The sequence below is a fragment of the Rhincodon typus genome, chromosome 5 (assembly GCF_021869965.1).
Source record: "Rhincodon typus isolate 14 chromosome 5, sRhiTyp1.1, whole genome shotgun sequence".
NCBI lineage: Eukaryota > Metazoa > Chordata > Chondrichthyes > Orectolobiformes > Rhincodontidae > Rhincodon > Rhincodon typus.
The window spans coordinates 19686284-19712500 of record NC_063336.1 but is presented as its reverse complement, the minus strand read 5'-3'; the positions used below and the strand labels follow the sequence as shown (position 1 = coordinate 19712500).

General features: G+C 40.4%; 1 protein-coding gene across 1 annotated transcript in view; it reads right to left on the bottom strand.

Annotated features, from left to right (window-relative positions):
* Positions 1 to 1005: 1005 nt before the first annotated feature.
* LOC109917016 (DNA polymerase zeta catalytic subunit) overlaps positions 1006 to 26217 on the bottom strand; it is a 170426-nt gene continuing 145214 nt past the window's right edge. The window contains exons 17-23 of the mRNA XM_048596685.1: positions 24867 to 24976; positions 21838 to 21952; positions 19910 to 20047; positions 16442 to 16632; positions 6195 to 6441; positions 3024 to 3233; positions 1006 to 1630 (exon numbers count right to left, since the gene is read on the bottom strand). Of these exons, the coding sequence (XP_048452642.1) occupies positions 1490 to 1630; positions 3024 to 3233; positions 6195 to 6441; positions 16442 to 16632; positions 19910 to 20047; positions 21838 to 21952; positions 24867 to 24976 (1152 nt within the window). The 3' untranslated portion in view covers positions 1006 to 1489. The remainder of the gene's footprint in view (positions 1631 to 3023; positions 3234 to 6194; positions 6442 to 16441; positions 16633 to 19909; positions 20048 to 21837; positions 21953 to 24866; positions 24977 to 26217) is intronic.

The window sequence follows — 26217 nt, the reverse complement described above, 5'->3', positions numbered from 1 at the left end:
TCAATCACATAACTCATTCCTCCCCCAAAGCCTCCTCTACACCTCCAAGGCACATACGTGAATGTGACTGAATATTCCCATTTATCTGGTATCGTCCAGTTCCACATAATCCAATGTGTTAGCATGAAACCCCAGAAACCAGATTAAGCATCCATTCCCTTCCCAAAAGTGTAGTGGGTGTCAATTCACCCCAAGGACTGAAGCTTTTCAAGGTGGCAACACACCACCACCTTGTTCAGGGCAATTAAGGATGAGTAATAAATGCCTATTATAACGCTCACATCTCATGACAAAGTGACAGCAGTTAGCTGCAGGGTCTTATCCACACTGTATCCTCTGGCAATTTGTTCCAGCTTTTTCAGCAGCGTCTCATACCCACAACTAGCCGAAAGGGAACAGACGCATGGGAATGCTTCAATTTCCAAGTTCAACTTGAAGGATTCTAGTGCACAAGCTCCTATGTACTTTGTAAAGCCTCACGTTCACAGACTAATTTTCCAAAACAGACCATCTAGTATTTTAAACAAGGTAAACTTTTAATAATCTGATTTATTCTAATTTAGTGACAATATCAAAAAAATACTTTTAAAGTAAAATTCCAAGTTCTGGATGATTGTAGAGTCCAACAAAACAGAAGTTAGCAAATAAACAGGACCATATAATTCCTTTATATTTCCATTCAACTTTACAACCATTCAAAAAAGCAAGCCTCATTTGTACAAATTTTGGCAAATCAGACTTGACATAATGAGAAACTGTTAAGCTTTTCTTTGAAAATAATATAAACTTTTAAAAAGGATATGAAGTGCCATATATAATCCCAATAAATAATCAAGATATTGCAACAACCCCACACAGCACTGTTTCCAAAATGTTTTCTAGCCATGATTGTTTTCAGAGCAAAGCACCCAGAAACATAACAGGACAGTCCTTTTAACAAACTGTTACATTTTGGACTGCAAGTTCACTATAATGCACACTAAAGAAAGCAACCATCAGAAAAGGTAAATAAAAAATATATATAATTGAGAAAAGTTGTTAAAACATACAACACATAAAACTTGAATATATTGTAGAAAATCATCTGTAAACATATGCAGCTTGAAATTTGCACCATAGTTGTAAATTACCCACATTTCAGTGCCCATAGATCAGAACTCCATTTACCATAATTGCATACGAAATAGGACTGTACACTTATTTACAGGGCTGTTCAATCATCCATCACTATGGAAATGACACAGGTTCACAAATGTATTTTAAAAATGATTTTCCAACAAGTGAAACAGTTAACTAATACACTTTTTTTTTGCACTGCAACAAATATCATGATATTCACACTCAAAAAGGAGATATGCAAACATTTCAATCTCGTTGGCTATAAAAGCTCAGCTTTTGCCATCATGAGAAGCTCACCATGGCACACAAAAATGCAGATGAGCAAAAACTGAAGTGAGCACCAGCCAATGCTTTGAGTGTATTAGAGTTGTTAAAATTGATCCAACAATTGTCGAAGGTATGGGGCCTTTGTAAGGTCACTGTTGATGCTGAACAGCTTATACAGGACCGGGCAGTCCAATGAGACACACTGAACTTGTCTATCCACACAGCCTGTGCAATTCCTGCAAATCTAAAAACAAAAGATTTGGGTAATTAGCAATTTAAAAGGTGAATACTTTCCAACAACTGCAGTCCGTTAGGCACTAGGTATTTTCAGAAAACCAACCGCAAAATGGCATTGTATGACTGCATTGCTCTAGAGAGCAGGCAAGGGATGTGATGGGCTGAATGATCATCTTCTGTGGCCATGCCATGTTAAGTAAATGAATGAATTGTCTCCTGAATACCAGGGAGTTGGGTCTTGTGCGTGGGGGTTGATGCACAATTGGCCAAGCTCGCAAGTATTACTCATACAGGTGAGGCCCTCTATTTTCTGCACAACAGGTGCATTGGGGCATAACGGTGGCTCAGTGGTTTGCACTGCTGCCTTCGGCCCAACCAGTCCATACTGACCATATTCTCAAACCAAACTAGTCCCACTTACCTGCATTTGGCCCACATTCCTCCAAACCTTTCCTATTCATACTTATCCAAATGTTTTTGAAATGTTGTAACTGTATCTATCCATCACCTTCTCTAGCAGTTCATTCCACATACAAACCACTGTTGCCTCTCATGTCCTTTTTAAATCTTTCTCCTCTCACCTTCAAAATATGCCCGACTTTTGAATGCCCCCACCCTAGGGAAAAGACCCTTGATATTCACCTTATCTACGCCCCTCATGGTTTTAAGCCTCTATAAGGTCACCCCTCAACCTCCTAAGCTCCAGTGAACTTGTCGCCGCAAAAATCAACAGCTAATACTCAGAAAACTCTCAAACAAGAACAATGATCACTTATTCTGTTGCAGAACACCAGGAGGTAACAAATAAATTCCAGATATTTGAATTATAAGTCTCTAAAGTCAGATCTTGGTCCAGAGAATTGATCGGGAAGGGTAACTGCTGCAAAGAATCAGAGATGATAATTTATTCCTTATTCTCATACAATCCCACCCAAAGTCCCCCAGCTTGGCCAACTGTGCATCAACCCCCACACACAAGACCCAACTCCCTGGTATTCAGAAGACAATTCATTCATTTACTTAATATGGCATGGCCACAGAAGATGGTCATTCAGCCCATCACATCCCTTGCCTGCTCTCTAGAGCAATGCAGTCATACAATGTCATTTCCCTCAATCTCCTTCAGACTCAACTCTCAACTAAACTTATATCAGTCTGTCCCAATATCTCCATTTCCGTTCTTGCCTGCTTTCCTTAACCTCTTTCTGCAAACTCCACCCCCATCCTTCTGTGAATCTTCCTCCAAACATTTGGTTTACTTTCTGATAAAATTCCAACTGACCTTTATTCATAGCATTTTGAATGAAGTCAATTTGGTCCACTATATTTATTGTGACATCCTTTGGCTTTTAGTCAGAGAAACAGTGTAACTTGCAGTTTAGAAGGTTTAGCACAAGTACCTTCAGCAGCTGAGATTGTTTCCACTCCCATTCTTGAATCTCCTGATGAAGGATCACAGCTACTTGCTGAGGGTTGCTTCGGCACTTGCTACAGATGCCCAGCTGAGTCAGCTCATCACAGACTGGACAGTGCAGGGTGGTGAAATACTGGGAGATCGTTCCTTTACGACCATCCTGTTCATTGCGAGCTGTTGAAAACGCCTTTTGGACCTAAAGAAATATTAAACACTGAGCTTAAGAACATTGAAAAGTATTATTTTCATTTTTGGAGAATTATCTTGTAGCGTGTTTCCTTTAAAGCAGTCAGATACAATGAAGAGATGGCAGGCAGACAATACCAGATGTCAGTGAGTTCACAATTTCTACAGCTGCTTGTGGGAGAGCGATCAAAAAGGTGCCTGTAATGTTGGTTACTCTGCTATACATTGCAACACTGATGTCAAGTCATGAATTAGAATATATTTTAACAAGGACAGACTTTGGGAAAGCTGTCTTGTCGCGGGGCTGTTAATGTAACGCAGACAGCAGATTAATCTGTCCTGACAAAAACATCCGAGAGAGTGTGGACAAAATTTCACAAATCTGTCCTACATATGAAGGAGCATGAATAGGCTACTCTGCCTCTTCAGCCTGTTTCAGACATTCAGGAAAATCATGGCTGCTCCAATTACTCTACATTCCTAATCGATCCCAAATAATCTTGTGCCCTTTGCTCATCAAGGACTTATCTACCGTTTTGAAATTCCAGGAACTCCAGTTTCACCACCTTTTGAGCAAGACAGTTCCAAAGACTCAAGTCTCTGTAAGAAAAAAATTCTCTTAGTCTGTCTTAATTGGTCAACCTCTCGTTGTGAAAGTCATCCTAGTTCTAGTTGTTCGCACAAGGAATCATGGAATGAATTACACTTTGTGTGTATACAACTTAAAAGGTATACAAGCAGCACAATGAGTCGCTAATTACTCAGGTGTTGGAATGCATTCACAGAACAATCAATAAAACATGGTCTACTTTTGGTCTCTGCACATGGCTAGGAATCCTGCAGTGGTAACTCGCCTCCTGACTCCCCAGAGTCTGTCCACCATCTACAAGGCACAAGTCAGGAGTGTGATGGAACACTCCCCACTTGCCTGGATGCGTGCAGCTCCAACAACACTCAATAAGCTTGACACCATTTAGGACAAAGCAGCCCGCTTGATTAGCACATCCACAAACATTTATTCCATCCACTAGTGATGTTCAGTACCATCTACATGACGCAATGCAGAAATTCATTAAAGCTCCTAAGACAACGGGTTCCAAACCCACAACCACATCTAGAATGATAAGTGCAGCAGATGAAGGGGAACACCCACAACCTGCAAGCCTTTTTTGGGGCAGCAGTGGTTATTGATCATATTTCTCCAAGTGTCAATTTTTGTCTCAGTTTATAGTCTCAAAGCTCCTTTACCACTGGCATTAGGTGAACTGGCCTGTCATTTGGCTTTTTTATCCCTTGCCCTTTTTGAAAAGGAGTTTAAACATTTAACAATCCTCCAGTCCAGTGGCACCACTCAAAAATCCAAAGACGTTTGGAAAACTGCAACCAGGCTCTGCACTTTTCACCTTTGCCTCCCTTGGCAACCAAGTAAGCACCCTATCCAGACTGGGTGACTTCTCTTTCTGAACAGTGCTGATCTTTCACGCGTCTCGTAGGTTAGCTCAGCTGGCTAGATCTCTCCCCTCATCTGAGGCAGGTGACTCTCAGGTTAAACCACCAGTCATCACTCTCTAACTAAACAGCAGCTCTATGGTCCCATAGGACTACAACGACTACTTTTTATTTTTATCCCATACAATTTCCCAACTGCCTCCTTCCCTGTGACAAGGGTAACATTTGTGTTTTAGTGCGATCAGATACTAAGCATTTATTCAGTATAGCAGCCATACTCTGTCTCTACAAGATGACCTCATGTTGGGCCCAACCAGTCCCAACCTTCATTTGAATATCATTTTCCTCGTTAAATATTTTGGACATTTTTTTTTGTTAGCCACTAATCTATTCTCAGCCCTTCTTGTCCTTTTGGCTCTCCACTAAATTAAGAGTCTGACAATTATTGTAAGCCCTTTTCAGTATAATCTTAAATTTCTAACTACACCCCTAACTTGTGCATGTTGAAAGTGGTTTGTTGATGCTCCATACAGCCATTCATTCTGGTCGATAAAAAGAGTTTTAACTGTAATATATTCATATTTACTAGTTACAAGAGTTTAATCATTAAATAAATAGATCATAAGATACAGGAGCACAATTAGGCCGTTCAGCCCATCGAATCTGGTCCACCATTTGATCATGGCTGATATGCTTTTCAACCCATTCTCCTGCCTTCTCCCTGTAACCCTTGATCCCCTTACTAATCAAGGACCTCTCTCTGTCCTAAATACACTCAATGACTTGGCCTCCAAATCCTTCTGTAGCAATGAGTTCCACAGATTCAACACCCTCTGGCTGAAGAAAGTCTTCCTCATCTCAATTCGAAGGGTTGTCCCCTCACTCCAAGGCTGTAATCTCGTGCTTGTCTTTCCTACTAGTGGAGATCTTCTCCACATCCACTCTATCCAGGCCTCTCAGTATTCTGTCAGTTTCAATGAGATTCCACCCCCCTCAGCTTTCTAAACTCCATCGAATACAGTCCGAGTTCTCAACTGCTGCTCATACAACAAGTCCTTCGTTCCCAGTATCATTCTTGTGCATCTCCCCTGGGTTCCCTCCAAGGCCAGCACATTCTTCCTTAAATACAGAACCCAAAACTGCTCTCAATATTCCAAATGCGGTCTGACCAGAGCCTTGTACAACCTCGGCAGTAGTTCCTTTTGTAATTCTAGCCCTTTTGAAATGAACGCCAACATTGCATTTGCCTTCCTAATTGCCACCCGTATCCGCATGTTAGTGTAAGAATCCAAGGTCAGGATTCTCTAAAGTCCCTTTGTGCTTTAGATTTCCAAAGCTTTTCCTCATTTAGAAAATAGTCTGTGCCTCTATCCTGCAGCAGTTTTATATTAACATTTCCAACTTCATTTCTGTTGATATTCCTGATAGTAAAGAACTTAACAGATTAGTGGCCAGACTAATTAAAAACTAATACAATGTTAGGAGACCAAAGTATGTATCAGGGAATTGCAGTGCTTCTTACCCTAGGTAACTCATGGTACCAGCTGAAAACATCAATACCAATCAGAGAAAAGACCCTGTTGAGGGGTGGCAGTATCTGTTTGCAGATGTAGTAAGTAGCATTCAGTCTCAAGCTGAGGTCCTGCAGCACCTCAATCGGTCGTCTAACGAGCTGAATGAGCGGTACCCCGGGCACTCCGTACACAATGACGTAAGGGACTCTCTCACCTACCCTAGGTTCAGAGCGCCGATCATAAGACAGCATCCTCCTGTTTAGGAACAAGATATACATTAGCAATCATTGCAGAATTAGTACTGGCACCTCTATAGTAGCACAGGGCAAAAAGAACCATTATTTCAGTAGCTCACTCACATATTCCCACTATCTGATGCACATGCCAGGAGATACTTAGGTGCATAGCTGGGATCGAAAGGCTGTTTTATTTTGTGCTGAAAAGTGGAGTGGACACTGCAGATTCTGTATTAACCAGATGACTTCATGTGAAAGCATTCTTTAGCCATGTGCTAAAAAATCCTCAAAATAAGTTAAACATGAGGATACCTTCTCAGGTATTCAAAAGCAAAATTGTAGCACGCACTATGTACAAAGGCATCACAAAATCTTAATTGTTACAACACAGAGCAAGCCTTTAAATTCATAATGTCTGCACTGCTCACCTGCAATTCCTCTCCAGTGACACTGCACAGTCTTCCTTTGTAGGTAACCATCCAACTACCTTTAAAAGCCTCAACTGAATCTATCTCCACCACACACACAGGCAGTTCATTCCAAAAATCGAAATGTTCTTCATGTCCTGATGGCTCTTTTGCAATTTAAATTTATACCTTCTTTGTTCTTGACCCTGTCATCATTCAGAATGGTTCCTCCCCTTCTACTCTGTCCCTCATGATAATAGGTAGATTACACACGATTTTGAATACCTCTATAAAATCTCTTCTCAGCCCCTTTCTCCCCCAAAGAAAAAGGTCCCAATTTCTTCAAAGGATCTTCATAATTTAGATCAGTATGAGATTTTCCATTTTGGTCAAAGAATAGTTGGGCAACTTATTACTTAAATCGAGGGAAACTTCAGAATGCTTTGGTGCAGAACTGGGGGTCCTTGTAAATATGTCACAAAAAATATGCAGATACTGAAGGTGATGAAAAGGAAGGCAAATGAAATCTTGGCATTTGCAGCTAAAAGAACATCGAATAAAAATAGGAAGTTGTTGCAACGATACAATGCATTAAAGAGACAGCATCTGGAATACTGTGTACAGTTTTGGACCCCTACTTGAGGAGGGATGTACTTACATTGGAAGCCGTTCAGAGGAGGTTCACTAGATTGATTCAAGAGACAAAGGGGTTTGTCTTATAAAGAGAGACTGAGCAGTTAGACCTATGCTGTCTGGAGTTTAGAAGAAGGAGGGGAGATCTAATTGAGATATAGAAGATACTTAAAGGGACTGACAAAGTAGACATAGGGAGGATGTTTCCTTTTGTGCGGCAATCTACAGGTCATAGTTTTAGGATAAGTAGCAGCATATTTAAAGCACATATGAAGAGAAATGTTTGCTCTCAAAGGGTCATGAATCTGTTGAATTCACCACCCTGGAGTACAGTGGATGCTGCAACATTAAGTAAGTTTAAGGAGATGAACAGATTTTTAATTAGTAACGGATAATGAAGGGTTACAGAGAGCAGTGGGAAAGAGGAGTTGAGGCCGAGATGAGATCAGCCATGATCGTATTAAATGTTGCAGCAAGCTCGAGGGGCTGAATTGCCTGTGCCTGCTCCTAATTCTCATGTCCTTACAACAAGTCCTCAGCTCTGAAACCATTCTCATGAATCTTATCTGCAACTTCCAATGCCTGCACATCTTTCCCAAAGTGTGGTGCTCAGGCCTGGACACACCGCTCTAGCTGAAACCTGACACAGCCTCCTTGCTTTTGTACTCTCCGGCCCTATGAATAAAACCTCGGTTACTATGGGCTGTACTAATCACACTCCGTTTCAATAACTGAAACACCCAGGTGCCTCTACTCCTGCATCCCTTTAAGACTTCTGTTCTTTATCTTGTATTGCCTCTTTCTTGTCTTTCCAAACAAAAAAAAACATTTCCAAGGAGTGAACTTCATCTATACGCAGCAGCTCATTCTATGAATGTCAGTTCTCTTGAAATTCTAAACTATCCTCCTCACAAACCACAGGTTTAGTGTCACCTGCAAATTTTGAAACTGTGCCATGCGCAAAGTCCAGACCTAGATATTTCAAGAGAAAGGGTCTCAACATTGACGAATCCCCACCCCCCGACCAAAAACACTGGCATCACCTTCCCTAGGAGCATGAGCTATTTATTACTTGCTCACAAGTCTCTGTGTGGCACTGTCTCAAAATCATTTTTGAAGTCCACTCACACCACATTAACAGCTTTGTCCCCATCAATCTTCTATTCCAAAAATATTCAACAAAGTGAGTCGAACATGGTTTTCACCAAGAAAAATCAGTGCTGGTTTCCTTAATTAAGGTGACCTATAATTCTGTCCCGAATATTTGCTTACGGAATACATCAGGATTTTTTGTGTGCCTTTAAGGGATGCAGGCAGTACTGACTGGGCCAGCACTTCCTGCTCGTTTCTAACTCCCCTGGAAAAATGATGGTGGTGAGCGTCTTTGATTGAGTCATAACAGTATGGAGACAGACCCTTCGGTCCAACCAGTCCATGCCGAACATACTCCCAAACTAAATTAGTCTCACCTGCCTGCTCCCGACCCATATCCCTCTAAACCTTTCCTATTCATCCACCTATCCAAATGTCTTTTAAATGTTGTAACTGTGCCCACATCCATCACTTCCTCAGGAAGTTCATTCCACATGTGAAGTACCCTCTGCGTAAAAAATTTGCCTCATGTCTTTTTAAAATCTCTCTCCTCACACCAAATGCCTTTTTAACCACACTGTCTATATATGATGCAAACTACAAAGAATTATGTGCCTGTATCCTTAGTCCCTCTGTTCTACAAAAATACCCAAGGCCCTACCATTAGTTTCTGGAAGCACTGCAGTACCTGGGTCACAGGCAGTATGGCCTGGAGCACAGGAAGGGATGTGGGAAAACACAGGTGCAAGGGAGCTATGGAACAAGGCCAAAAGGAAATGTCACAGCAGCATGAGGAACAGATAGCACTGGAAACCCAGAGGGTGCATGCAGGAATTGAAAGCTGGAAGAAACAATGAGTTCAGGAGTGGTGAAACCATTCAGATTTGTGGATCGTGCTTGCCTGTCAACTAAACCACCTCCTGCCTGGCCCAATTAATACATGCCACAGACCACAATCAAACTCCAGAAACACCAAAAGATGATTTAAATAATGCAGGAACTGCTACAAAAGAAAACTTTGAAAATGCTTCTCTTGACCTGGGTCTTCATTTTCCAATTGGAAGATACAACAGTGACACAAAGGACAACTTAAACTACTTTAGGACATCCGTTTTGGGATTGCTCTTCAGCGAGTTAGTATAAAAGAGATGTGAACCAGAGAGTGTGTGTATCTTGAATGCACAACAGAACAGTTTTAAAAAGCTGCAATTGTACTGAGTGTAAAAGATCAACATTTCCCCACTGGCCACACTCCAAGTGACTTGATTCTAAGTTTCAGCGCTGCTTCTCCTAGAGAAGGCAATACATACTTGTACTGCAGAATGAGATCTCTCATCTCAGACATTATTTCAGTCTAAATTTACTTCAGCTCATGGAACAGTCTTCTCGATTACTTTTTGTTTTATTATTTATGACTAGAGTTAATATGTTCTGATCTTTCAACACCATTTTGACAGGTAAGTGGAGATATCATTACGTGTATTCTTCAGCAGTCAAAACATAGCATTTTACACATATTGCTATGAATGTGATGCAATTATATTATCAATACTGTGTTGAAATTTTGTGTTTCCTGTTTTCATTTTGGTTACTGCACATTTCCAAATGTCAAAGAAAGCTGTTAAGCTGCAGGTGCATTATTCTGGGTGCCAGATTTCTGCTTCATTTATATGTCTGCCTTTAGTGTCCCAGCTCCCCCAGAGGAGGCAATATCACTTCCAATTTAGAGTGTTGTCGACTGCCTGCTCCCCACTAGCCTCATTAAACAGGATGCATTTTCTTCATTAAAGCACCAAGAACCTTGCATACTTTTAACAGCAACGACAGCTTTCCATGAAGTAGACTCTCAAAATGTGCACCTCAAATTGAAGTGAGAAGTTGTTCTACACCAAAAAGCCCATTCCTTTAATACATCAGCTTCCCCATCATTGTACTCACTGGAACTGTACTTGACAAGGATTCTAGGAAGGGATAAACCAACCATGGTTTATTGACGTAATTAAGGATTGTAGCAAATTGAAAAGGAGGGAGAAAATACAGCATAGCAAAGATTAGTGGTAAGACAGAGGATTAGGAAAGTTTTAAAAGCCATCAAAAGTTGACCAATAAAAAGGAGAAAATAATCTTTGAAGATAAACTAGCAAATAGCATATAAAGGACAGGAACTGCTTCTTTAAGTACGTAAAAAGTGCCAAAGTGAACATAGGCTCTTTAGAAAAGTTGGCTGGGTAAATAATTATAGCAAATCAGGAAACCGCACAGGATTTGAATAAACAATTTGCATCAGTCTTCATGGTAGAGGACATTAATAGCATTCTGGCAAAAAGAGTGTTGGGGGAGGAAAAGAGAAGACAAATCAAGTCAACCTTAGAGAAAGATGGCAGATGCAATATAATGTGGAAAAAAATGATGCTATCCAATTTGGAGGGAAGAATTGTGGAGCTGAATAATTTTTAAATGGGGAAAGACTGCAGAAAGCTGCAGCACTGAAGGATTTCAGAGTCCTCATGCACGAATCACAAAAAAGTTAGCAAACATGTTCAGCAGGCAATAGGTAAAGCATATTCAATTCTGGCCTTTATGTCAAAGGGAATGAAAATATGAAAATAAGGAAGTGTTGCTAAAACTATACGGGGCACCAGCCAGACCATACGTAGAATACTGTGAATAGTTTGGGTGCCTTTCCTAAGGAAAGGCATACTGACATGGGAGGCAGTCTAGAGAAGGTTCATAGACTGATCATGCGTATGGAGGGATTTTCTTTAATGAAAGATTTGGCCTGCACTCACTGGCATTTAGAAGAATGAGGTGTGACCTTATCGAAACATTCAATATTCTTAGGGGCTCAATGTGGAGTGGACTTTTCCCCTTGTGGGAGAGTCTAGGACCAGAGGGCATAACTTCAGAGTAAGGAATCAAACATTTAAGACAGAAATAAGGAATTTTTTCTCTCAGAGGGTTGTGAACCTGTGGAATACTTTACTGCAGTGGGCTATGGAGATGGGTTTGTTAAATATGCTCAAGGCTGAGATAGATTTTTAATTAGTAAGGGAATCAAGGATTATGAGGGTTTAAAAAAATGGACAGTGAAGCCGAGGACCATCAGATCATCCATGATTTCTCTGAACTGGGCTTGGTGGGTTAAATGACTTTCTTTCACAGTTATGGTCTTATGAACGAACTCACATCCGTGCCTTCATTTCTTTGCTTGGAAAGGTCTTTCAAATTCTCAGCTCTAAGAAATAATACAGGGAAAAATGTGCCTTTCATCCATGTATAATTAATGATCACTGATGAGTATTACTTCAAAAGAAAAAAGTTTACCATATCTACACCATGTAATTTTTGTTCTACATTGCGGTCTTCCCACTGTCACATTTTTATTGAAAGCAAATCTCATGTTTGTCTTATATTCCCTCACAGCATTCACTTTTGCGTTAGTTTTATTTCTTCTTTGCTTGCAACATACCACTAATGCCTGATCAAAATTAGCAGAAATACCGAGTACAATCTATCACTCTCAGGGAGTCAAGGAGTGACAGACTGAAACAGACAAACCTCCCCTTTTCCAAAGGAGTAAGTACAGATAACCCTGACGACTCATTAAATAAACGTCAGTAATTAGAAAACAAACTTAAATCAACTGTTAAAGATATCTGTATGAGAATAACTCAATGTCAGCTAACAAATTGAAAAAAAAAACATGGATAGGTCGGACAATCTGGGCTTGTTTCTATTAGAATTTTGAGCAGAGTGACCTGATTAAAGAACTTAAGATTCTGAATAGTCTTAACAGGGTAGACATGAATAGAATGCTGACTGTTACAGATTATCCCAGAACTAGGGGGTATGATTTTAAAATTGGGAGTGACCCTTCTAGAACAGAGACGAGGAGAACTGTTTTCTTAGAGGGTTCTGTGACTTTAGAACTCTCTCCCTGAGAAGGCAGCGGAAAGCAGGGTCACTGAATATTTAAAAAATAAAAGGAGACAGATTCTTGCTAGGCAAAGGAATCACAGGTTATTGGCAGTAGATGGGAATATGGAATTCATGTGGAAAACAGACCAGTAGAGTCAAAGTCATATAGCACGAAAACAGACCCGTTGGTTCAACTCATCCAAACTGACCTGAACTGATGTAATCCCACTTGCCAGTATTTGATCCATATCCCCCTAAACCCTTCCTATTCATGTAACCATCCAGATTGCCAGCCTCCTCCATTTCCTCTGGCAGCTCGTTCCATACAAGCTGCACCCACTGCGTGGAAAAGTTGTCCCTTAGGTCCCTTTTACTTCTTTCCCCTCTCGCCTTAAACCTCTGCCCTCTAGTTCTGGACTCCATTAACTAGGGAAAAGACCTTGGCTATTCATTCTATCCATGTCCCTCATGATTTTATAAGCCTCTCTAAGCTCGTCCCTCAGCATCTGATACTCCAAGGATAAAAGTCTCAGCCTATTCAGCCTCGCCTTGTAGGCTCAAATCCTCCAAACCTGGCAACACCCTTGTAAATCTCTTTGGAACCCTTTCACGTTTGACAACATTTTTCCTATAGCAGAGTGACTAGAGTTGAATGCAATATTCTAAAAGTGGCCTCTGTCTTGTACAGCCATAACAAGACATCCCACCTCCTATACTCAATGCACTGACTAATGAAGGCAATCATGCCAAATACCTTTTTCACCATCTGATCTACCTGCAACTCCACTTTTAAAGGAACGATACACCTGCACCCCTAGGCCTCTATTCAGTAACACTGGCCAGGGCTCTACCATTAATGGTAGAAGTCCTGCACTGGTTTGCATTGCCAAAATGCAACACCTCACACTTATCTAAATTAAAGTCTGCCACTCCTCAACCCACTGGCCCATCTGATCAAGGCCCTGTTGTACTCAGATACCCTTCTTCACTGTCCACTACACCATGAATTTTGGTTTCACCTGCAAACTTAGCAACCAAATCTAAGTTTGGTAGATGGGAAGATGGAATTCATGTGGAAAACAGACCAGTACAGTCAGAGTCATATAGCATGGAAACAGACCCTTTGGTCCAACTCATCCAAGCTGACCTGAACGGATCTGATCTAGTCCCACTAATCTAAATTTTGGTTGCTAATCAAAATCATTTATATATATGATGAAAAACTGTGGATCCAGCACCAATCCTTGCACCACACCATTGGTCACAGGCCTACATTCCACAAAACAACCCTCTATCACCACCCTCTGTCTCCTACCTTCAAGCCAATTTTGTATCCACTTGGCTTGTAATGATCTTATTGAATGGGGCAGAATGTTTGAGGGGCCTAATGGTCTACTTCAGCTATTTCATATGTTCATATGCAATGGAAACAGCTAAATGATTCCAACCAACAAATCAGCTCCAAACACAGCAATCTTCCTACATCCAATCATGAATCGTAGCAAGGTCCCCAATATTATAGGCATCGGTCTGCAGGCAATTCGTTTTATTCCACATGATATCAAATGGCTGAAGACACTGCATACTACAAAGAATACATGCCCAGACAAAGCTGAGCACTTGTATTAGCTTGTACTAAAGAACTAGTTACATCACTTGCCAAACTGTCCCAGTTTTGCGACACACCGGCATCTAGCATCTGTCGAAAAAGCCAACATTCAAATGGTGAGGCAAGAGCATTTGATGTCAAGGCAGTATTTAACTGTGTGTGGCATCAGCAAATCAGGGAGAACACACCTCAAAAAGATTGGACGCCAATCAGCTCAATTTTGGATCATCTCTGTAAGAGTTTCTCAGGGTTGTGTCCTGGGCCCAAACATCTACAGCTGCTTCATCACGTGCTTTCCACCATAATTAGTTCAGCAGTGGCGATGATCACTGATGACTGTTTAACAGTCAGCACCATTTGTAACTTCTCAGATACTAAAGCATTAGCGTCCATAAGTAACAAATTCTGGACAACATTCAGGCTTGGGCTGAAGTAATGAATAATATACATGCCACATAAATGTTGGGCAATGACAGTCTCCAAGAGGGCGCCTAAGCATTGCACATTGATGTTCAATGGTGTTGCTACTGTTTAAACCCCAACATGCTAGGAATCATCATGGACAAGAAACAGAACTGGACTAGTCACATAAATACTGTGCAAATAAGAGGCTAGAAATTCCGCAGTAACTCACTCTCTGACTCCCCAAAGTGTGCCCACCATTTGGCAGAAGTCAGGAGTAAGATTGAATATTCTCCAATTATTTGGACAAGTGTAGCTCCCAAAACGCTCAAGATGTTCATCATCACCATCGAAAAAGCAGCTTGCTTGATTGGCACTCCACCTACCTCCATAAACATTCACTCCTTCCACCAATGCTGCACAGTTGAAGTAGCGTGCACTACTTAAAAAAAAAAATGCATCACAGCAACTCACGTCTCCACTGATGGCATTTTCTAATTATGTCACATCGAACAACTTGAAAGACAAAGGAAGCAGATGCGTGGAAGCAACACCACCTGCAAGTTCCCCTCTAAACCACAAACCACCTTGACTTGGAAACATACCACTGTCACTTCACTGTTGATGGGCCAAAATCCTGGAAGTCCCTTCCTAACTCTCTCTGGATGTATCTATTCCACATCAACTGCTATGATTCAAGAAGGCAGCTCATTGCCACCTTAACAGCAATTAGGGACGTACAATCAATACTGGCTGTGGTGGTGATGTTGCACATTGGTGTCACTGGCAGAGCACAAGCGAACTGAAGTTCTGAAAAAGGGTCACTTGTCCCAAAACATTAACTCTGATTTCTCTCCACAGATGCTGCCATACCTGCTGAGTTTTTCCAACAATTTTTGTTTTTTTGTTTCTGATTTCCAGCATCTTTTGGTTTTTTTTTTGTTTTATGTAATTATGCAACATTAGGGCTGACAGGATAGTCTGGATTAGATATTTGATTTTCAACTGTTCTGGGAGATTACATGTCTTGGGGTGGGTGGAAAGTGCTTTGTGTGTTAGACATCATAACTGTGTGGGACAGATTGGCTGGATCATCTGGATCACTGGGATGATGAGAAGGTTGGGATTCTGGACAGGCAACATCATTCAAAGTTAACCTGATTGTAGCTTATTTTACCTGCAGCATTCCCAAAGAAAATAATGTTGTTTGGCAGAATATTCCTCTTCTATACCTATACAACATCTGTTATTATTCTAAATGTTATTATTCTAATATAACCCTTGTACAGGTCCATTATGTTATGCTATTGGTAGATTAAGAGCCCTGCAATCACCTGGACATTGTCATCATCCTCTTTAAATGACAGTCCAACTATCTGGATCGAGTCCTGTAATCCTAAATATTTGGCTATTTTTCTATTACAATTGCTAATATTCAATCCATCTTCTTCTACTATTTGACTTGCCTAACACATTGCCACAGGGATTTGTCCTTTTTAGTTCTAAAGGAGATGCTTAATCCACAACAGAAACTGGACCACAAGTTAGCATTTTCCTGGGGGACACTCCTAGAAATGTTAATTTAATGTTTCAAAATTTCAATCTCCATTCCATGACGCTAATAAGTTTTATTTGTCCCGAGCTGGTACTTAAATATCCTTCTTATTTTATTACTGGTCTAATTAAACTTTTAATTAAATTTTTTATTAAAGTAAGATTTGCAAGTCCTCCAGAGAATGAGAGACAGCTGTGAGATATAATTTAAGGCTTCCAGTGCTTTGGTTACCTCTGTAGTAGCTTTGTTCTGACTGGGAACTAGCTTTGCAGACTTCATAGATTTCTGCCAGTCTAAGTAATGCATTCAACAGTTATTAGACAAGCCATTTTAAAAGAACAAACAAAACAATCCCTTCTAAATCCAGTGGATATTCCAGGACTTTACCAGCAGTACAACTCACCTGGTTAGCTCAAGGGCTGGGACACATGCCCCTGGATGATATGAGTCACTCCCCCGGTACTCTTTGGCAAAAGTCAGGTCCTGCAAGCTGGCTTTCCCGTCCAGTACCTTTGCGCATTGCTTCTGGACATACCTCTTGATTTGACTGATATCTCTTGTTTCAAACAACAGCTTTATTGAGCGTTCTAGAATCTGTGGAAAAGTTCACACATGAAAAAGCAGCAGACACTCCTGTGATACACAAAGCTGATAAAGTGCTCTATTTGTTCAAAATTAATGACAACTGTTTCTTTATCGCCAAAACCTCATTAAAAATAACATCCCAAGTCAATGAACTGATAACAACTCTGAGTCAATTTAGAATATACCAGTCTCATAAAGCAAATGACCATTATTTGTGTACAGTTCTCATTCCTCTATATTCATGTCTCTGTAAAAAAAGTCTTATCTATTACATCTGCAGAGAACCAGATCAGCTGAGACCTATGCAGCAACAACTGCTTCAAAGCAGTGCACCTTTGCTGTTTAAATCCATTGATTATTTGTTGCAAAATTAAGAGGATATGGAGTAATAGGTATTCATAAGACCATAAGAATAAGAGCAGAATTAGCTCAATCAGCCCATCGAATCTGCTTCGCCATTCGATCATGGCTGATGCATTTCTCAACACCGTTCTCCTACCTTCTCCCAATAACCCCTGAACTGCTTACTAATGACAAACCTCTGTCTTAAATACACTTAATGACTTGGCCTCCACAGCCCTCTGTGGCACCGAGTTCCACAGATTAACTACTCTCTGGTTGAAGAAAGGTCATCCTTTTTTATGAGGTTGTGCGCTTGGGTCCTAGTCTCTCTTATCAGTGCAAAAATCTTCTCCACGTCCACTCTATCCAGGCCTCTCAGTAAGTTTCAATTAGATTGCCGCACCTTCTAAACTCCAGGAGCAGACCCAGTGTCCTCAACGTTTCCTCAAACGACAGGCCCTTCATCCCAGCCATCGTTTCTGTAAACCTCCTCTGGACACCCTCCAACGCCAGCACATCTTTTCTTATATATGGAGTCCAAAACTGCTAACAATATTCCAAATGTGGTCCATGAGCCTTGTAGACCCTTAACAGTGCATCTGTGCTCTTGTATTCCAACCCTAAAAATGAATGCCAAATACTGCATTTGCACACCTAACTGAACCTGCTTGTTACCCTTAAGAGAATCTTGAACTAGGACTCCGAAGTCCCTTTGTACTTCAGATTTCACAAGCCCTTTCCATTTGAAAATAGTCTACACCTTTATTCTTCCTACCAAAGTGCTTAACCTCACATTTGCCAACATTGTATTCCATCTGTTAATTCTTTGTCCACTTTCCTAGTTTGCCCAAGTCCTTCTGCAGCCTCCCTGCTTTCTCAACTCCACGTGTCTTTATGGAATTTGCAAACTTAGTAACTTAATCCAGTAATGTAAAACGTAAATAGTTGTGGTCCCACAGACCCCTGCGGTACTCCCTGCTGACATCCTGAAAAATGCCCCTTTATAACTACTCTGTGCCAGCCAGCCAATTCACTATCTATGCCAGTACCCTGCCTATAACACCATGGATTCTTATTTAACAGCATCCTGTGTAGCACCTTGTCAAAGACCTTCTGGAAATTCAAATAGATCACATCCTCTGGCACTCCTTTGTCTAACTTGCTTGTTACTTCCTCAAAGAATTCTAACAGATTTGTCAGGGATGACATCCTCTTGATGAAGCAGTGCTGACTCAGCCCTATTTTATCATGCAATCCAAGTACTCAGCAATCTCATCCTTCAGAATGGACTCAAATCTTGCCAATGACCAAGGTCAGGCTAACCAGCCTATAGTTTACTGTCTTATACCTTGCTCCCTTCTTTATAAAGGTGTTACATTAGCCATTTTCCAGCCCTCTGGGACTCTTCCCGATTCTAGTAAGTTAATTACTACTTCTCCAGAAACAAAAACAGAAATTGCTGGAAAAACTCAGCAGGTCTGGCAGCATCTATGGAGGGGAATCAGAGTTATGTTTCAGGTCCAATGCCCTTTCTTCAGAACACTTCTTCAGTTCTGTTACATTTGATTCAATCTTCTCCCTCTCAAACGCAGGGTGAATTCTGTCATATTATGGTCAATACCCCCCAAGAGGTTCTTTCACCTTCTGTTCCCTAATCAGGTCTGTCTCATTACACATCACTAAATCCAGAAATGCCTGTTCACTAGTGGTTGCTATCACAAGCCTCTCCATAAAAAACATCCTGTAGACATCACACAAATCCCTTTTCTTGGGATCTGTTAACAACCTGACTCTGCCAATCCACCTGCATGCTGAAGTCCCCCTTGATCGTTGTAATAGTGCCTTTCATTCGTGCCATTTTTATCTCCTGATTTATTTTCTTCCCCACATCCTGACTACTGCCAAGAGGCCTGTACACAACTATCAGGGTGTTTTTTCCCTTTGCAGTTCCTCACTCTACCCACACAGATTTCATGCCTTCCAACTCCGTTATCATTTCTTACTATCAATTTAGTTTCATTTAATTTCTTGCTGACAAGGGAACCCTGCCCCTTCTGCTTGTCCTCTCAATAGGATGTGTATCCTTGGATATTTTGTTCCCACCCTGATCATCTTGCAGGCACACCTGAGACACCCACAACATTGAAACTGGGTGTACAATTCATGCTACAAGCTCATTTACCTTGTTTCGTACTCTGCTCTTATTTAAGTACAACACCTTCAGTCCTGCGTGGACTGTCTCCCTTCTCATAGTTGACCCCTTATCTACTGTGCCTGAAGTTAGGTACCAGACACTTTCCTTGAACACAGGGAGACATACCTTCTACTCTTAATTGCCGTTTTATATCTCATAACCACCTACAATCAAGTCCAAGACTTGATAATCTAGGTTCAGCAATTTAACTTTACCAGTGTGGCTCACTCACTTTTGCGGAACCGGTTCCCTGCAGGATGGGGAACACGCCAAATGCATTGCACCTTTTTGAATCCCACAACAAGTTAACTGTTAATAACATTTCCTGTTGTTTGGGAGCAGACAATGTACAGATTTGCTGACAAAATTCTCCTGTCGGATATAGGCATCATGCTTGTTTTGTTCTATTTCTGGACAATAACCTGAACAAACAAATATATACAGCATCAAGGCATCAGATAGCGTCTGCTATGCTGTATTTGGGAGTCATCAAATTGGATTTGCAAGTTATAAACCCTCTTGTATTGCGGTGTGAAATATGAAACCTTAATATCATATTCTAATAAGACTACATTAAGACAATTCCAAGAGTAATTTGATATCAAATATCCAGCTTTGGAAAACGGAGTCAAAATATATTGCTTGAACATTTGAAATAATTTTCTTTCATTTGTGCAATTGATGTGGGGACATCTGTGCGGTGGTGAAAACAGGAAATAACTGCATTAAAAATAAATAAATATAACATACCTTGGAGACAGCAGGGCAGGAGTCTCGCCGCACAGTTTCAATACCCTTGGCATCAAAAACTGGATCTTTCTGATCTAAACTCTCATACATATAACCAACATATCTCTTCTTTGATTGCAAAACACACGGTAAGTAAACCTATAAGAAAGCAAACAAACCAACAAGATTACCACTATATCACTGTCTCCCCAGTGTCAATAGATTAGTAATCTAGAACCCCAAAAATGATTTGGGGACGCGTGTTTGAATCCCATCATGGCAGATCATGAAATTGGAATTCAATTAAAAAAAAACAATTAAAATGGCGACCTTCTTAATTGTTAATTCCCATAAAATACCATTTGGTTCATTAATTTATTTTAGGGAAGCAAAACTGGCCTCCAGACCCAGGGCGGTGGGGTTGACTCTTAACTGCCGTAAGTCTATATGAATGGGCAATAAATGCTGGCCTAGTGAGCGACTCCCACATCTTATGGACAAGTTAGGAAAAAACTGAGGCCTCTGCTTCGGGAATAGCATATCCCAAACAAATCAAAATGTGATAAATTTAGGATTCTTCAAACTGTTTCAAATTTTTTTCTGAAATGTTGAGGATAGGGCAGCATGTTGGCAGTACTTAGGACTGCTGCCTCTCAGCACCAGGGACCCAGGTTCAACTCCAGCGCTGGAACTGTGTTGTTGGCACACGCTCCCCATGTCTGCGTGGGTTTCCACTGGGTGTTCCAGTTTCCTCCCACAGTTCAAAGATGTGCAGGTTAGGTGGCTTGGCTGTGCTAAATTGCCCCGTAGTCTCCAAGGATGTGCAGACTAGGAGGATTAGCCATGGGAAATACAGGGGTTACGGGGATAGGGTGGGATTCTCGGATTCTTTGGATTATCTGCACTGTAGGGATTCTATGCAGGGTCGTGCGTAATTTTCATCAATTGGAATGATGTGAAAGCATTGCGCTGCAACTCCATTTCCATCCATTTAAAAACACCCCTATCAACATTCTGGGGTTACCAGTGACCACAAACTGAACTGGACCAGGCATATAAATACTGTGGTTACAAGATCAGGTCAGAGACTTATAAAGGACCCACCCTCTAAACCTAGTCCACCAACTATAATGCAGAAGTCAGGAATGAAATGGAATACTTTCCCGTTAACTGTACAAGTGTTGCTCCAACTACAAAAGAAGCTCAACACCATCCAGGACAAAAACACCCCAATCGTGATGCAGCAGTGTGCATGATCTAAAAGGTGCACTGCAACAAATTACCGAGGCTTCTTCAATAGCAATTTCCAAATACGCATCCTCTATCAGTTAGAATGATAATGGCAGCAGACAGATGGGAACACCACAATCAGCAAGTTTCCCTCTAAGACACACATCATCCAGATCTACAACTATATCACTGCTCCTTCATTGTCACTAGGTCAACATCCTAGAAGTCCCTCCCTAACAGCACTGGACTTATAACACATGCAAAGAGGCAACTCATCTCTTTCTCCAGTTTCTCCAAATGAATTTGTGATGGACAACAAATGCTAACCTAGCCAGACATGCAAATGTATGAATAGCCCATGTCCATGTTTGCCAAATACCTTTGCAAGAATAGGATCTCTTTAACTCAGGGCAAACAGTTAAATTATTAATGGTCACAACAAAGCAGTATCTTGTGATGCATGCTTGAGAACTTTGAAAGTACAACCTCCACTCAAAATCTTGAATCTTCCACTTCCGATTTTTCTCTCTGCTCCTCAGGCAGGTTCTTTAAATAACCAGAACAGACCCTTCAAGATAACTGGAGTTTGAAAAGAGACTTGAAATTTATTGGCATTACCTGGCCTGCAATACTTTAATTTCTTAGAAATTATGATTAAGATTAAATCACCTATTTGGCAAAAACTTTACTTTCACTCTCATATAAAACAGACATCTTACCTTCTCAAATTTCAATTTCACAGGCTTTGGATTTGTGGCAGTCACAGCATCAGCAATCTCCTGACCAATCTTGAAGGCCTGCTCCTTGGTGGCTCCTTTCAACAGCACAAACATACTGCACAAGAACAAAAATCAACTCAGAAAATCACCAGTAAAACTACAATTTCTGTAGTTTCTGTAATTTAGATTTTAAAATTTAGTTCACATTTGCAGCTTACCCTTTCCACTTTTTTTCAGTTGTGTGTGGGGGCTTTCCTAAAACCTTTTCATTTAGAAAATGAGATATAATCTCATTGAAACATTCCAGATTGTGAATCTGCTGGTTACTACTTCTCTGGATGGGGAATCTAATACACAGGGACAGAGTCTTGGGACAAAGGAACAAATAGAGAGGAGGAAAGATTTCTTCGCTCAAGAATGCTGTGAATCTTTAAAATTCTCTCCCAGAGGACTGTGGTTGCCCCATTGTTGAATATATTTAAAGAGTGTTGAAAGAATTTTGGGGCAGGAGGGCAGAAAAGAGGAGTTAAGCCCAAGATTGGTTATAATTTTATTGAATGGTGAGACACACTCAGTAGGCCCAAGTATCATCTATTTCTACTCCTTTTTCTTATGTACTTATGTTTTCATTCTCTATTATTTCTATATTTTGATTGCTTTGCCTCTACATACTTATAATGGTCTTTTATAGTACTCGTGTCATCTGATAAGCAATTTGTAGATTATTTAATTCACTTATCCCCTTATTAGCACATTTATCAATTCTTTCAATATTTTCTATTACGTAAAATAAATAAATCTGAAGTCACATGTCAGCCAGTTTGGGTAAGGTCTGCTGAAAAACAATATCAACAAAAATCCGAGATATGGCAAGAACTGCAGATGCTGGAGTCAGAGATAACAAATTGTGGAGCTGGAGGAACACAGCAGTCCAGGCAGCATCAGAGGAGCAGGAAAGCTGACATTTTGGGTTGGAACCCTTCTTCAGAAACCCTTTTGAGGAATAAAACAGAGTCTAAACCTTTACCTTCCACAAGGGTTATTATTAGGAATGTCTTTTACTGAAAGACCTGAGATGCATTTCCTGAAATTTGTGGTCTATTTTATGGGAATGGATTTTTAAAGAAGTTCTATAGTGGCATTATTAAATGGAGTTTGACACAGAACCACAAAAAAATCTATTACGGCAGGCAGCCCAAAATTTGGTCAAAACATTAGGTTTTAGGGAACACCTTAAAAGGACAAGAGAATTGGACAGACAGATTTAAGGCCAAGGCAGCTGTAAGGATAGTCAATGGTGGACTGATGTAATCCAGGATGCAAAGAAGTTTGCAAATATCTCAGTTGTGAAGCTGAAAAAGATCTGAATTTAAAAAAAAAAATCAATCATTCATAGGATGAGGGTGTTGCTAGTAACGTGAACTTTTGTGACCCATCACTAATTAGCCGTGACCAGGCCAATTCAGTCGATAATGTAGAATCAACCCTATTACTGTGCATCTCAAGTCACGTGTAGGCCAGACCAGTTAAGAATGGCAGATTTCCTTTCATTAATGAAAATTAGTGAATCAATGGTAAAACACTATTGGTTTTGACAATCAATCATTAGTTTTATGGTTACCAGGGTACACGAGTTTTTAATTTTAAGTTTAGTGAGTTGACTTGAAATTCCACCACTTGCCATGGTGAGATTTGAATCAACATCTCCACAGCACGAGTCTGGGCCTCTGGATGACTGGTCCAGGAACATTACCATAAACCAACATTTCCTCAAAAGGAGAGATGAGGCTATGCAGTAATTTGAAAACTAGGATGAGATTTTGAAGACTGAAGCATAGTTCAACCAGAAGCCAATGCAGCTCAGTGACAGCTATAAAATAGGCAGTATAGCTTTGATTAAGCTCAAGCTTACAGAAGGAACAATGTGGTTGGCTAGTCAGATTGTATTGGAATAGGTGGGAATAAAAAAAAAAATGCATGGATGACAGTTTCTGCAGCAGATAGAAAGGTGAGACAGGAGTTGAATCTATTGAAGTTATGGAGATGGAAGTAGGTGGTCTTCCTGATTATCTTGCTTTTTGGCCAGAACACATTTGACAAGACAGATTTTTAAAGACTCATTCACACACTTTTGAAATTTGGCCAATAGGTGCATGCAAATACATTTCTCAGCCACAAGGCAGGACATTCCTACAGCTGTAAGATCAATTATATGTCTCAACTCAGCCCTGGTTTCTATCCTTTCAAAATATTCCAGCCAGGTTTAGCCAACTCGTTCCTCAAGGGAACTCGATTCTGAGTGATGCCAGTCAAACGAGTGGTGCCTATGCAAGCAGCTACTTACTGAAAAGGCAATAATCAGAATCCTATGTGAAAACTGTTCTGATGAAAGGTATTATCTAAAACATTACCTTTTCTTTCTAATGCTAATCAGCAATCATTTCTAACAGATCTGGATGAAACTACCAAGATTTGTAGTTTTCTTCTGACTTTTCATTACTGCATAGAAATGCTAAATTTAATACATTAGCTATTAAATAAGCATTTAGGATCAGGAATAGGCATTCAGCTCAGAGTCTGTTCTGCCATTCAATGGGATCCTGGCTGATCTGTGGCCTAACTTTATATACCTTTGGCCCATATCCCTTAATACCTTTGCTTAACAGAAAATCTCAAATTCAAAATTAACAACTGAATTAGCATCTACCACTGTCTATGGAAACCTCTCCAAATCTCTACCACCCTTTGTGTGTAGAAGTGCTTCCTAGCATCTCTCCTCAACAGCCTGGACCTATTTTTCAGAAGATGTCCCCTAGTTCTAGAATCTTTAACCAGTAGAAATAATTTACCTTTATCAACCTGTCTTTTACTGTTAATATTTTGAAGATGTCGATCAGATCACCCCTTAACCTTCTAAATTATAGAGAAAACAGGCCTACTTTGTATAATCTCTCCTCATAATTTAACACCTGAAGGTCAGGTATCTATTTATCATTATCATCAATTATAGTTTGATCAATAAGTGATACCTGTCAGTGTCTCCGTACACAACATGAGCTCCCCACTTCTTTGTCTCATTGACCAATTTTATTGCACGCTCAAGGGTCTCTCTTGCTTTCAGAACAATGCTATCACCAATCTGTTTAAAAGAAATTCAGAAATTATTCTTCCATACAAATTACATACCAATGTGACACAGTAAGCCTTTTCAAAATACAGAAAAAGTCTTTACAAAATATTTCAAGTAGGAATGCTTTAAGACATATTAAGATGTAATAAACATTTCAAAGTACACTGAAAATTAAAATTTAGATTTCAATTAAGTGTACTGACAGTTAACTAGTAAATGGAGATTTGGACCCTTGAATCCTTTTAGATCCTAAATTCAAATGGCAGTTAAAAGTTGTGTGAAATTGCAAGTCTTCTGGGAATTACATCCAAGGTCACCTCTCGCTCCTTTTCTGTGCATGGCTGGCTTGTTATACCGCACAGGTCCTTTAAATTTGAAATACTGCCTTGTACGTGTGTGTATCTTCAAGAAAATGCTGCTTTTGCATAGTCTTTCCCCCAGTTGCTGCACAGCCTAGCAGAAACACTTGCTCCTGTTAGAGAATTAGACACCTGCATCGACTCTTGCTAAAGCACCACAAAATTAATCCTAATATGTTCCTCTCTTCCAAGAGCTTCACCATTAGTAATCAGAAGTTTATTAATCTCTACTTTAAATATACTCAAAACACTGAGCATTCATAGTACCCTGACGTTGAGAATTCCAAAGACACTCACTCTCTGTATCAACAAAGTCTCCTCATCTCAGTCCTGAATGGCATCCACTTTTTTTTTTAAAAAAAGTATTTTGAAGGTTTCAATTAGATCATTCTTTGAAACTGCACAGAAGCGTGAGGTGATGCATTTGGAAGGACTGACAAGGCAAGGGAATAAATTATGAAGGGCAGGATGCTGGGAAATACTGAGGACCAGAGAGATCTTGAAAGAAACAAAACAGGTGGGATCAGGTGGTTGGGAAGGTATATGGCAGACTTGCCTTTATTAGTCAAAGCACTAAATAGAAGAGCTTCTGTCATTTGTTTCCCCACACAATCAACTGATCCAGATCGCCCTGAAGCCTATGCGTTATAACTACCCTGCATTTTTACGGGATATAGTGTCAGAGTCATACAGCACAGAAACAGACCCTTTGGTCCGACTAGTCCATGCTGACTATGATCCCAAACTAAACTAGACCTCCTAGCCTGCATTTGGCCCATATCCCTCCAAACCTGTCATGTACTTACCCAGAGATAGCAAGAACTGCAGATGCTGGAGAATCTGAGACAACAAGGTGTAGAGCTGGATGAACACAGCAGGCCAAGCAGCATC